Source organism: Onychostruthus taczanowskii, unplaced genomic scaffold (genome assembly GCF_017590055.1).
Source record: "Onychostruthus taczanowskii isolate IOZ18803 unplaced genomic scaffold, ASM1759005v1 scaffold78, whole genome shotgun sequence".
In the NCBI taxonomy this organism is placed as follows: domain Eukaryota; kingdom Metazoa; phylum Chordata; class Aves; order Passeriformes; family Passeridae; genus Onychostruthus; species Onychostruthus taczanowskii.
Window position 1 is genome coordinate 1,397,627 of NW_024505671.1, and position 13,641 is coordinate 1,411,267.

The following is a 13,641-nucleotide window of genomic DNA, read 5'->3' on the forward strand; positions in this document are numbered from 1 at the left end:
GGAGACTATTCATTTTGTGTCTACCTCAATAAATCCAATTATTCCTTTAAAAAAAGAAGAACAGCAGTGAAATCACATCTAATGAAAGCTAGTAACTATTCAGCCAGAGCTCCAAAAGTAAAAGAAATTTAGACAAACATATTAGGGGAGGAGAGACAAAGGAAAAAGCAGCAGCTGAGTATATATTAAAAAACTCCACCAGCAAAAACTTCTGGTGAGGCTTTTGTAAATAAAATGTGAGGGGCAGATGCTCCTTTTTTCATCATTTCATCCTATGTTGAGAATACCAGGGGCGAAGTTCCTCTGACAGCTAGATGCACAGCAGCCCTTGCCATCTGGTATGTAAAGTGCATCAAGGCTCAGCACAGGAAGCAGAATGAACATCATGAAAATCTATTTTAACCAGTATTGTGCTGGAGCCAAGGAGAAATCTGTGTGGAAGTTGAGGTGAAAAGAGGATGAAAGACAGGAAAGCCCATAGACATAGGTCAGGGACAGGCACCTATTGAGTGGTATAGCCACCATGTGTGCACAGGTGTATAGCCACTCACTGGGTGTCTTTTTCTTTTCAATCTTCAGGAAGAGGCAGCCAGAGTTCTCGCCCACCAGCCAGTGTCCGTCGGCACATGTGCAGCTTTGAAAAATCCCTGCAGTGAATGTGTAAGAGAAGCTGCATGACAAAGAGTGGTTTTACCCCTTGCTTTCTTTTTCTCATTGGTTTATCATGTCTAATGATGGGACAAATGTGGTGCATGCCATTAAAGATGGGAAATTTGCTTATGTCCCCTTGTTTTACACAATACTTTAAACATTGTCCAGATGTGATGAAGAGGACACTGAATAATTTTTTTGAAGCTTTTACTCTTTTATTTCTAAATGCTTACAACTTTGCAAATATGTCCTCTTTCTTGTACTAATTTTATCTTCTTTTTCCATTCAGCCAAAATTTTTCTCCTTTTTGTAGTTTTGCATAGAGATGACATTATCTTGTGTGCTTTACGTGGCAAGACACCTCTGCTGTGCACAGCTCTTGCTTGTTAGCAAACTGCAGCTGCAGATCCAGCTAAGGAGCACAGAATATATTTATTTGGTGGGATTTTCAGAAAACAGGAAAATCACAAAAAGGCACGTGTAAATAAAACCAGCAGGATTTGGTGTAAGAACAAACATCATCTCAAAATAACAGCAGTGAATCTTTTTTCTTTGTAATTTCTGAAAGATGTTCAGATTCTGCATAGTTCTGCATTCAGCAAACAATAGCGAAGTTCAGCTCTTCAGCAGCAAGAAGTGCAAATACTGCCCTCTCTGAGCAAACACAAACACGGTGCAGAAAACAAGCAAGCTGTTGCAAAAACAGAAAGACTTCGCCTCATTTCTTCCAGGTCTGTGTTCATTTCCATCTGATAAGCAGCAGATGCGTAACAGTCTTGCTCCCTGCCCCAGGGAAGATTGTGCAGTGACTCGGTGGAAAGATGCCTGTGATCCACTGACACAGCATTTTGGGCAGTGGTGCTCGCTGCAACCAGAGATGCTGTTGCACTGCTCTGAGTAGTGCAAAGCATTCTAGCTCTGTGTATGTCTCTGACAGTCTATGCAATTTGTGGGCATGTAGCAATGATGTTAATTCAATCCAACCTGCCTCTGTGATTTGCAGATCAGAAGAAATCCACAAAATGCATCATACATTTAGAGCAGTTGTGATGGCTTTATGGGGCTTGTGCAGCAAACAGATTTGGCACCCTGAAAGGCAAACTATACACAGGCAGTGAAAGGAGCAGTACAAACTATTTGTTTCTATATTCTAGTTAGAACAATATGCCTCTTTTTTCTGAACTGGAACAAGTGCTGCAGATTCTCAGGGTACAGATCACCAATTGTCTGTCTGGAAATTCAAATGGGAGTCCAAAGAGGCATACTATTAGGAGGCAAAAGCAAATGCAACAACAAATTCTATTCAAAAAAGCACAAGCACAAGCTGTGAAACTCCTGAGCACAGGGAAAGCTGAACCTCCTGCTTTTTGCATGACCACGCTTGGGATATTTTTTTTCAGTTTTGAAAAAAAATCCTTATCCGCCTGAACTCCTGAGAAACACTTCTGGTGGGATTCCAACCTGTCAATGGGTCTGCAAATGCTTGTGGTAGTTGTCCAGATAAGAACAGCTTCAAGAAGCAGGGCAGTTTTTCAGATCTGCTGCGCATGAAGCTTGCTATTTTGGCTTCTCTGCCTGTCTCTGCCCCTCAGGCTTCCCTCTCCTGCCAGCCAGGGCTGATGTGTTCAGAGGCCTGGCAGAGCTGCACTGTGGCTCAGGAAAGGGCACATCCTCCATCTGCAGCCTGAGCTCCCTGTGGTCACACAGCTTGAGCAGTAGACAGTTGTCCCTCATATCACCAGCTGCCCATCACCACCATCTGGTCTCAAGCCTCAGTCTAATTCACCAGAACTCCAGCAGTCTGTAAGTCCAGAATTTCCTTAGGAGGCCCTGCTTCATCACCCCAACATGCTAGAAATCACCACACATGCTATGGTTTCCCTCAGCTCCCACCTACAAGCAAGTAGATGTAAACCTTGAAACTGTCTTGTGTTTTGATGCATATAACACCTAGCACCATTTGTTTCAATGATCTTCATCTCCATTCTCTGTACAATGCTGGAGATGGTTAGAAATGCAGAATCATCAAAATATATAATCATAATATTTTATTATGATATTTAAAAAAAAACCCCAGAAGCATCAGCTTGGAGTTTCAGGGCTCTTTTCTTCTGAAGCTGCACATTCGTTACCATGGCAACTTTCAGATACACCCAAAAAACCCACAGCCTTTCCAGGCTGCTTTATCTACCGCAGCATATTAGGGAGAGCTGTACATTACAAACAAGGGGCCTCATGACTAAGCTTCCTGTGGCAACTTGACTAAGTTTGCCACAGAGTTAAGCACTCAAAATGCTGGCATGTTAAGGCAAGTCTGATGGCTCTTTAAGCCCATTTAAACTGTTGGGAATTTATTATATTCTCAAGTTATTTGACAAGTTATTGTGGAAGAACGACCTCATTGACCACTACCCCTGCAAGGGTTGTGCACTTTTTGGCAGGAAATACCGAGGACAACAGGCTTTTCTGTTCACAAGGAATTGCTCCTTTTGTGATACAGCTATTGATTAGGAAATATTCTGGCCATACAATATAATTTGGCCCTTTTTTAGCTTCATTTAGAGGTCTCAGTTGGACATCTCTATGTCGTGTGAAATACTTTTCAGCCTTGGTGCTAATGCCTTTGAGATATTTGAAAAAAAACAGAATATATTCGGATATTTTAGTTTTCTCATGCATTCTGTCCTATGTCCCCAGTGTTTTATTATTGCTGTTCACTATACAGCTTTCAGCTTGCCAATATCTTTTTGGTAAAAAAACATTGTGGCCTAAAATAATTTTCCATCAGAACCACAGAGGATTACAGAAAGCAAGGAAAAACCTCTAACTGTCCTAATTACTATTAAACTGTGTTCATAGGAAAGACCTACTGATCTCTGCACCATATTGCGGTGCTTTTGAGTGGGGAATACAGAATTCACGGGCAATCTTTGTGGTTTTATTCTATTCAAAGTTCATTAATTAATATTTCTTATTCAACAGCAGCTCCATGGCATTTCTTTTGATGTAATGCTTTTTGAAGGTTGTTGATCTTCACAGCCTCCCAGTCCTACAGACTATTTTGCCTTAGTTGCACCCACCTACATTTTTTGTAAATGAACTTAATTCTAGTGTTTTCTTTGTATGTTCCTAAGCTTTCTAGGTTCCTTTGCTCAAAACATTGTACTTTTCAGTTTTCAGGTTCTATCAACTGTGCTCCCCTCTGAGCCAGTAAGAATAAATGCTTCAGCTCAGGCATTGGGATTGGCTGCACTGTCATAAGCATTTATTTGAATTTGCAGCATGAAACACACCTTCAGATAACACAAATGAGCTTCTCCATTGATACCAGAGGACCTGTGATGATTTACACCATGTTTTCCCATGCATTGACTTTATTATCCTTAAAAAAATTACCAAAATGATTCAGTAGGATTAATTCATTCTGAATATTCAGCGGGCTTTACTTGATAATAAGAATGAAATAAGCAGATTCAAAAGCTATTCACTACTAAGAGCACTTTTTAATTTCACTTTGATTTGCAGGTTTCCCATCTTCATTTCTTGAGCACTGGATGAATTTTCTTGCTGTTTCTGACAAATTGTTTATTATCCTGAACTTTGTATTATCTATTAGATTGTTTTCTCAAAGCAACACTTTAGTAGTTATTTGTTATTTTTTCAAAACACCTAATGAACACACAGGTGAAGCAAATTTTTTCACTAATATTGGATGACTGAAATATGACACAGCTTCTGTATTTCAGATGAGACTACAAATTTCTAGTAGTAATTATCATGAGTAGTCAGACCTTCATACACATTATCAGTGTAGTATTCTCACACCTCTGTTGAGCTTGGTAGGTTAGATTTGTGATACATTTTGAAGTTGTGGGGCTTCAGCTACACTAAGGCAATGCACTGACCATTTCTCTCACCACCTCCCACTCTCCCCAAATTCACAGCTGTACAAAAGCACTTATGTACATAAAAATTATTGTTATGTCTCAAAGTGAATAAATCTGCTTATTTTGGGACACTTGTCTATAGCGGAGCTGTTGTATTTGGAACTAATTCCCTGACCCTAGGGCCAGATATGAGCCTAGCAGCAACCTGTTTCTATGGAGGCACAAATGCAAAGTGAGTGACCCCAGCCCTGGTTCCAGCTTGCCCCATCTGGGTGACCAGAGCAGAGAGGTCAGGGGGGCTTGCCAATCTCTGATCCTGCCCAAGGGTCTCATCCCAACCTGGAGACCCTGTGGATGGAAAACAGGATCTCATCACAGGGTACTCAGCCTAATCATAGGTACTGCATCCACATTACAGACTGTATAATATTAAGATTTCAACTTAAAAATGAGAGAAAAATACCCCAATTATAAATAGGGTCAATATACATTAGAAATCCTATCTGTAACTCAGATAAAGTAATGCTTAACTTCTGCATTTGAGTAGCTTACGAAGGAAATTGTTATGTTACAATTATTTTACATAAACCAGTGGCCAGACAGAGAGTTGGAAAGGCAGCTCCGGAGTTGAGCTCACTCACAACACCTCTGAGTATCATCAGGTTCTGCTCTGGCAAGACAGTATGACACCATTATGTTTTCCTATAATTTTTGTAGCAGTTTGCATCATACATTTAAAGCAGTGCTCTAATTCACTTAGAATATTTTATCCAATGCCCGAGGCAATTTTATAAAAAGAGGGGGGGGGGGGGGGGGAAGGGAGGAGGGGAGCAACAAGGAAAAGTTAAAGTAGTTTAAATTTCCAGAAACACAAGTGGGAGGTTAAACATTGCACTAATTTACAGCACTAACAAAAGCATTGGAGCCATGCTGTGAGAACAGTTTTAAGTTCCTCATGTCACCAAGATAGAGATTATAGTGTAAACGAGCTAAGGCTGAAATCAGTTTGTGATTCCTTTTTCATTTAGGTGATTTTATGAGGCAAAAATCCTGAGCATACACCAGATAGGGACTGTGGTCGATGACTAGTCCCTAGAACCAGTGTTGTAGAAGTTAGGCTTGCAGGAACACACAGACCAGCATGGCTTGCTTTGCTAATGAGTGCCAGGGCTGGCTGTGGCAGCTCTGAGAGGAGCGGCTGCTCAGTGCAGGGAGGTATCACTACCCTGGATTAAAATCTACTCACTCCCTTAATCACATTTCGTGCCCCAGTGGCCTTACTGAAATGGAGACAATAAAGGAAAAGACTTTGGGGATACCAACAAAGCACCTGCAGTGTGCTGCAGTGCAGGTATTAGCCTTAAATTTTCAGCTTGTTAGCTTAGGCCCTGGGAACCGTGAGGCAGCAGCGGGACACAGCTTTAGGCAGGCTCATTACCACTTACGTGACTGCAGGGTTGGAGAAGTTTGTAGTTTACTGACTACCTCTCTGTGGGCAGGGCAGAAATTCCTCCACTGGCTTCCCTAGGATGGCATCCATCAGCAAGTGCTGTGTGGGGATGAGAAAGTTTTGTCCAATGCACAGCTTTTGAACAGGGCACTTCCTTTCCTCTATGTCACTGCCCCAAATGCTGGTCACCTCTGTGTCAGTGCTCAGGGACAGCTCTGCATGTGCTACGCTCCAGAGCCAGCTGTCAAAGGCTGTAACTGGGGTCTCTGAAGGGAGGAGCAGCATTTGGTCACTGGGCAGAGCCTGACACTGACCTCTTCTGGCTGCTGGTAAGAGAGTTCAGGGTTTGTTTCAGACTTAATTTTTCCTGACAAAGTTGATAGACTGCTCAGTTCACATTTTATGTTCATTCCTAAAATTTTATTGTCATAAGAGGGACTGCCAGGTTATCCCAGTGCTTCCTGCTGGCTGTGGGATTTCAGTTACTACAGTGACTACAAGGAGGTAGGTTGGGCCAAAGCATTGGGCTGGCAATGAAAGACAGGTATTACTTATTATTTCTTCCATAACCTCTTCCTCTGGTTAATTACCATTTTTGCTTAAAAAAACCACAAACAGCGTTATATATTAAATCTGTGCTCTGTGTCTTGTCTAACACCACCAAGCTGGTTCAAATGACTGCATGACTCATCTCAGCAAGTTTAAGAATCTTAATCAATTAATATTCCTCCTCAGCTCATGGCCACTTGGAGAAGATAGCATTCCACCACTCTGGCATCCTGAAAGGACAAAATGGGATGCACTCTTAACAGATCTGTTTTAACAGAAAGGGCTCTTTCTCAAGCATTTTGCCTGACTGCATCTGAAGCCATTTTCCAATCTGTGGGTTCCTGGAGTTAACCTCATAGAGCACATAATACTCTGCTTAACTATTTCATGTGCTATCAGTTAGGGATTGTTATGCATAATACACTCAAGGCTAAAAAAAACCCAAACAAACAACAAAAGAGACAAAGTTTCAGGCCCACAGGACTCAAAGGAGATTTAATTCTCTATGCTCTTGATCTCAGGTTATAACTTTGCTGGTAAAAGGATCAGAGAGTTGCACAGTCTAACTCACCTTACAGCAATATGACAATAATTTTTCACCTCAGAAGCATTCAGCCTCTGAGATGTAAAGAAATATTTTCTATCCAACATCAAACATAAGTCATCTTCAGAATCCTGAAGTATGGAGAGAAGCCAACTGTTGTGGAGTACTCAGACTTGACACTGCTCCAAGGAAGTCAGATCCTCCAGGAAATGGCAAGAGCAGGACTCTGTTCTTGACCTGAAACCGGACTTGGGTCCAGGGAACTCCTGTCACAAGGAGGGACACAGTTTTGGTAACATGGAGATACTTAACAATGAACAGTGAGCTAACAAGTTATAGGCATGTCCTACTGTTGGGCAGGCATTTTGAACCATTTTGAACTGGAACCATAGTCTTAGACTTGGGTGCATCAGTTCTTTTTAAGAATTTCAGGAAATAACTATTAGGATCTGAAGTTGTTTTCTATCTTTTTTAGTGTCTATAATAAAGAAATAAAGCTGAAAGTGCCCCAAAGTCATGCAGAGAGTATGTTACAAATATCAATGCATGTATTAGAAGCAAAATTTTGAATTACCAAAAATAGTAAAAGCTCTGCTCATGAAACTAATAAAAACTCACACCAAAAATATATTTACTTCCATTTCACCTGAAATACAAAACACATAGATAAAGCTGTGGTGAAAATTGAGAAAAAGCATCTAAATTCAAAGTATGTTCTTACCCATAAACAAAAACAAACCCACCCTATGTGCTGATAGGATATCCAGGAATCTGAATATGTAGACTAGATGGGAGGATTTGGAGAAATAGTAAGTGGAGTGTTGCACTGGATATACGCAAGTACAAACCTTAAGATCCCTTGAGACTCCAAGAAATTCTCTTCTGTGCAGAAAGTGTGAAGCCCTGTAAGAAACTGACAGGAGAAAGAACAGAGTTAGGAAAGATAAATAAACACATGGTGGACATGAACTGGGTAATCATCCTACTGATGAAATGAAGAACCACCACTTGGTGCCATCTCGTCACTGTGCAATTGAACATCAGGTTTTCAAAACCGCAACTGTGACCTGGCTTGGTACCCTCTCTTGCCTTTGTGTGGAAAACCATCCCTTCTCCCATTATCCCAAAATAATTAGATTATTTTGATCTTGACCTTCTCCAATGGACGTTTCCTTCAAAAGAGAAATGGCAATCACTTAGCAAGCTGTGAGCATGCAGTCAGGATTGTCATTGTTGCTTTGCACAAGTGAGACAACTCCTTCTCTCACTGAGACTCAGTTCAGGTCTGAGCTTTTCCAGACCCATATTTGTTTTTGTCTAAATGTTAATTAATGATATTCAAGATGGCTGCTCTTTATTCCAGCTCTTCTTGCATTTTAATTATTAATTCTTCCTGAATGTGTCAAACTCAGTGTGACACTCTGCCAGTCATCCAGCAAGACAGAGCCCAGGTATTTCTATGGCAGCCTTGGGACTCCATCTCAAAATGTGACTCATTAACAGGCTAGCAGTGCCTGGACATAGCAAGAACAGCAAGTAGAGGGAAAGAGCTAGAACAATAATCTGAGGCAAATAATCCATGGATCTTGTTAAATGGATTCCACAGACAGCCACTGCAGCCCTAAAGCTTTTTATCATGAGGCCATTTGAGCCATGAGCAGTAAGGTCTGGCAAGCTGAGGCAAGCAGGACCAGCTCTTCCCGAGGAGCAAGTTGCTACCAGACAAATCTAGATGAAAGAATTTGCTCACATTTGGACATTGCAGTCCCATGACAGTTTAATTGTGGCCATTGACTTGAGACTATTGAGAGTGCTACAGAAGAAAGAAGTAAGAGCAGAATTTGAGAGTGAGGGAGAGGGAAATGAACTAAATAGGAGCAAGACTTGAAAACAGAGCTAGTGAGCTCCTTAAAATAGCTGTGCTTGCCTTTGATGTAAAATACAAAATCTTGGAAATAAAATGAGATAGAGAAGAAACAGATGGTGTAAGGAGGGATTCAAAAGTGAGGTGATGCACCAGAACTAGATATGAAGAAATAAATGATGCAGAAGTGGACGTAGCACAACAGGCAGGAGATAATCATAACATCTTTTTAGAAAAGCCCTTTGCAGCAACTGTAAGCTACAGCATCAGCAAAATACAAGAGCACTTGACTTATTTTCCTCTCTACAAGAATATACTTGTTTTGAAGTTAAAGTAGACCAAATGTGTTTCTGTGTGAAGAGTTTGTAGTTCTTGGCATGTTAAACATTACTTTAAAAAACTTTCACACCTAAGAGTTACACTCATTTGCTTATCTTAACAGCACAAAAAAAAAAAAAAAAAAAAAAAAGTCATACCATAGCTTGTTTGATCAAAACAGGAATGGTTCTAAACCTTCATTCTTATATTTTCATTGATCACTATAATACAGACATATAGACATTTCCTTCTTCAGTTGGGAATGTGGCTTTCTTATCTCTTAGGTTAAAGCTATAAATCAAAACAGCTCCAGGTCCTACCAACTATATGCTTTGGGGAGTTATGAATTTTTTAGGTTGGCCCTTTCATATGCCCCAGTTCCCACAGAGGTGGTGTGTCACAGGTCCAGCATTTGGAGTCTGGAGTTGGAGATGAGCTTCCCAGCTTGGATCCACCTAAAATCCTTTTTTTTTTTCTCCAGGAGTACTTACTGCTCGACAGAAAAATGACACATTGTCATTTTCATTGTATATTTCTTTTCTGTTTTGACAGATTTACAACACTATATGTCTTGTACCAGTCTCTTCCAGCTATGACAAAGTCAGTCAATATGGGTTTTTTTATAAAATTCAAGTGGCAATTATATACTTCTTAAAAAAGAGAACCATGAGAGTCTGAGCAAGGAAAGCAAAATGCTTAGAACAATACTGCAATACTGTAGGGGAAGCGATCTCCTCTGGTGTGTGCAGTAGCAGGAGGTGAGGCTGCTGTGCCAGCCTCCTCCTCCCTTTGTCTCCCATCTGCATGGCAGTCTCAAGGTCTGAAAAGTAATTCTTTGTTTGCTTCTGGTCCCTGAGGGATGAAACACTGAGATAAGGCTTCTTCGAATAAATAATCTCAGAATTTCTCTCTGTCTCTGGTTTCCACCCAGATGATGTATTTTAGAATTTGTGAACCATCCCTACTGCCTGACCTGCAATTAAACAGTTGCTTGGTCCTCTAAAGCACTGCTCAGCTCCCTGTCCCACCAGCTGCTCACAAGCTGCCACTCAGCTTTGAGTGCTGCTCCCTTCAAGGGTACAGGGAAATGCAAAACTCTACAGCTCCTCAGCAGACCAGACCCTGAGATCCTCACTCAGCCAAACCGCCCAGTGTTTTGGTGGGACCCAGCCTGTATGAGGAGTCAGAGGGTTTGACGCACCATGGTCATGCTGCTGCTTGTTCCTCCTCCCACACAAGCCAACTGTTTTCAGTCCTAGAATTTTAGCCTGGTTTGTAAATAACAGTCACCCGGGAAGAAGTGTGTTTACCTCCCACCTGATAGAGGCCCTGGGAGTCCTTTATTTCTCTGTTAGCTAATCTGTTTCTAAGGGAAAGACGGAATAGAAGGGAAAGGTGGGGTTAGCAACAATTTATCTCTGTACCCAGTTTGCCAAAGGCTATGACTGTGGATTGGTTTTCTTCCAACAGCGTGAAAATATTTCCTATAGGCTGCAAATCAGGCTTAATTAAATGTTTTTCTGTGACTTTTTTCCTGTGTTTTTTTTTTTCTTTCCCCCTGCAAATGGTGAGCAAACCTAGATACCAAATGACAGCTCAAGTCCTGAAACCACAGATGGCTCACCCAGAGCCCTTCCCGCAGGCTAGCCTTTCCAGGTTGGCTGTAGGATGGATAACCAACCTCACTTTTCCATGAAAATCATAGTGTCGTTTTCTCATGTAGTATTTCTGGGAGGACATGAAAAACTGGAGGGGGGAGGCTTACTAATGAGGCAAACAATCAGTATTTTTGTAGTCTTGTTTGTTATACTGCCTGTGTCTTTGTAATGTAAATGCAAATAAACCATCTTTATTTTATTCATAGTTCTAATGGAAAGTCTGTGTCATGGTCTGAACCAGGTGGAAGACAAGATCCAAAGGGGGAACATATGTGGCACAGACTCTCAGTGCATGTGAAGAACCAGGAGACAGGGTGCAATCAAACAGCGGTGATCAAGCCCCTCACTAAAGACTACCACAGCCAAAGTCTGACTTTTACTGACATCAGCACTAAGACTCTGTACAATGTGGAGGAAGAAGATAGAGAGCCCGTTCACCTCAACCAGTCCAGCAGTCCTTCCATGGTGGTGCACAGGCGGGTGGCAACGACGCCCCCGCTGCAGGCCACGGCGGAGGAAACCCAACTCTTCTTGCCTGAGCAGTCCCCCAAGACCTTGCCCCTGCAGCCACAGTCTCTCATGGACCAGCTGCAAGGAGTGGTCAACAAGTTTGCGGCTGGCATCCCCGACTTCAACACTGTCCTTCCCCCTCCCGGCTCAGGGAATGGCATGCGGCCCCCCTGCCCACCCCCGCCACCGCAGCAGCTGCCCCTGCAGCCTTTCCAGGCGGCTGCCTTCAGCCAGGAGCCCCTGTCTCCCCCGGCTGAGGAAGCCGAGAGTGAGAAGGTGAAGCTCATTCAGGGATACGTGTATGAAAAGAACACAGAGGAGGAGGAGGACGAGGAGCCGGCAACCAGCAAACTGACTCTAGAAGACTCACCGGCGCTTACACCCCCGTCCCCTTTCCGGGATTCGGTGGCTTCGGGCAGCTCCGTGCCCAGCTCCCCTGTGTCGGAGTCTGTGCTCTGCACACCCCCAGATGTGACCTACGCCTCTGTCATCCTGAGGGATTATAAGCAAAGCTCATCCACCCTGTAGATGCTGCAAGAGACAAGATGGGAAGGACTTTGGCAGCTGCCCATTGGGAGGACTTGTGGAGACAAGACTCCCAGGGCTGCGGGAGAGAGAGCAGAGAACAAAGTGACAAATGACAGGGCGAAAATTTCATCCTGCACTTAAATAACTAAAATCAAACAAAAAGAAAATAAAAATCCATTCTGAGGGCTCAAGATTCTCTATCTGTTAAAAATAAAAGTACTTTGGGAAAATGTTAGGAAACCATAACAAAGCACAAACTAAAGGAACAACTTCTATAGCAAAAAATAAAAAATAAAAGAATAAACATGCAGGAAAAAAAAATAATCACACTTAGTCACACCCTTTCTTGGCAATGCTTGAAAAGGACTCTGGGAAGTGCGACCTGGAGAAGTCATTAGCACACCTCATGACTGCTGTCTGTCTGCTATGGAAGTAACACACCTAGGAGCTGGAAGGGCAGAGTGTGGTGCAGGGCAACAAAGCTACTTGTATATGAGACGTATATGCATAAATATTTTTTTCCTGGTTTCTACAGGTAGTATAACTGTGGAACTTTATACAGGTTGTATAACTGTGGAACTTTATTTTGGGGAGAGGAGATGAGATAATGTGAAAGCACATGGCTCTTACTGACTCCTATCTGAATGATTTATTCTTCATGCTAGACTGCTTTTTGGGGGATTTGGGCTTCTTTCAATGCTGATTGTGAACAGAACAAGAAATATGATCAAGTTAAGACTCAAGAGGTTTCTGAAGAAAGCCTTGCCATAGTACTTGTAATATGATAAGGACTTAGAAAAACTGCCCTTTTGTATAAGGTTGCAAACCATGTGGCTAAACTGTTACACAACATTTCCTGTAGCAGAACAATATTTATTGACTATCTTTTCATAAAACAACGTATTTTGCCATGCCATTGCATCATTCCTTTGTATTACTTTGGAATCAAATGCATTGAGAAATAGCTGTTTACTTAGAGCAACAACTGTTAGTCTGGAAGAAGGGCAATTCCACACTGGGGGTTACGGAGCCTCCAGGCAAGAGAGTGAGCGTACGTTTGTGTATCTGTATGCATGGGTATGGTGTGTGTGAAGAGTAATGTCCAATAACTACCACTGGAAGATTGTCTTATATACTATGAATATTTTTATGTTTAAATCATGTTTTTATATCGCCTTGGTACAAATATTCGATAGATCTTTGAAGGTTTGTATGCCGTGCTGACCCATCCTTTTTTTCATATACAAGCTGAGACAGTCATTACCCTTATAATAGGGTGCTTTGTTTTGCAGATATTTTATGAAGTAGACATATGATATTAATAACTAGTGCATTGAGAACTTGCTATTTTACATGTTTTGCAGCAAGCGTGGCTAACCAGAAAAAAAAAAAAAAAAGAAAAAAAAAAGTCTGTTTTAGATCTCTTGCAGGTGAGAGACAGGAAAAGTAATCCAACTATTTCACTGCTTCAGATAATTTAAAATAAAATCGTGTCAGGACAGGAAATTTCATCAGTGCTTAATGTGTGCATAAATTCGCAGGTTTTGTTATTGACAGTGCTTTTAAACCCTCTATGATGTTTAGTTGCATGTCCTTTCCTTATGCTTTCACTTCTTGCGTTTAATATACAATACAGCTTAAAGGTCACTTCCAGGCAGCTGTAGTTCTGTCATTTATTCCTC

The 13,641-nt window shown here is 41.7% G+C and overlaps 1 protein-coding gene across 3 annotated transcripts in view; it reads left to right on the top strand.

The window, feature by feature from the left end:
• The window catches only part of GRM1 (glutamate metabotropic receptor 1), a 178,201-nt gene extending 165,956 nt beyond the window's left edge, over positions 1–12,245 (top strand). The window contains exon 8 of one of the 3 annotated variants that reach the window (XM_041423471.1): positions 11,128–12,245. In XM_041423471.1, the coding sequence (XP_041279405.1) occupies positions 11,128–11,959 (832 nt within the window). In that variant the 3' untranslated portion in view covers positions 11,960–12,245. Of the gene's footprint in view, positions 1–579; positions 697–11,127 lie in introns of those variants that run through there. The other 2 variants (XM_041423472.1, XM_041423473.1) reach the window with 2 other exon arrangements.
• Positions 12,246–13,641: the final 1,396 nt, after the last annotated feature.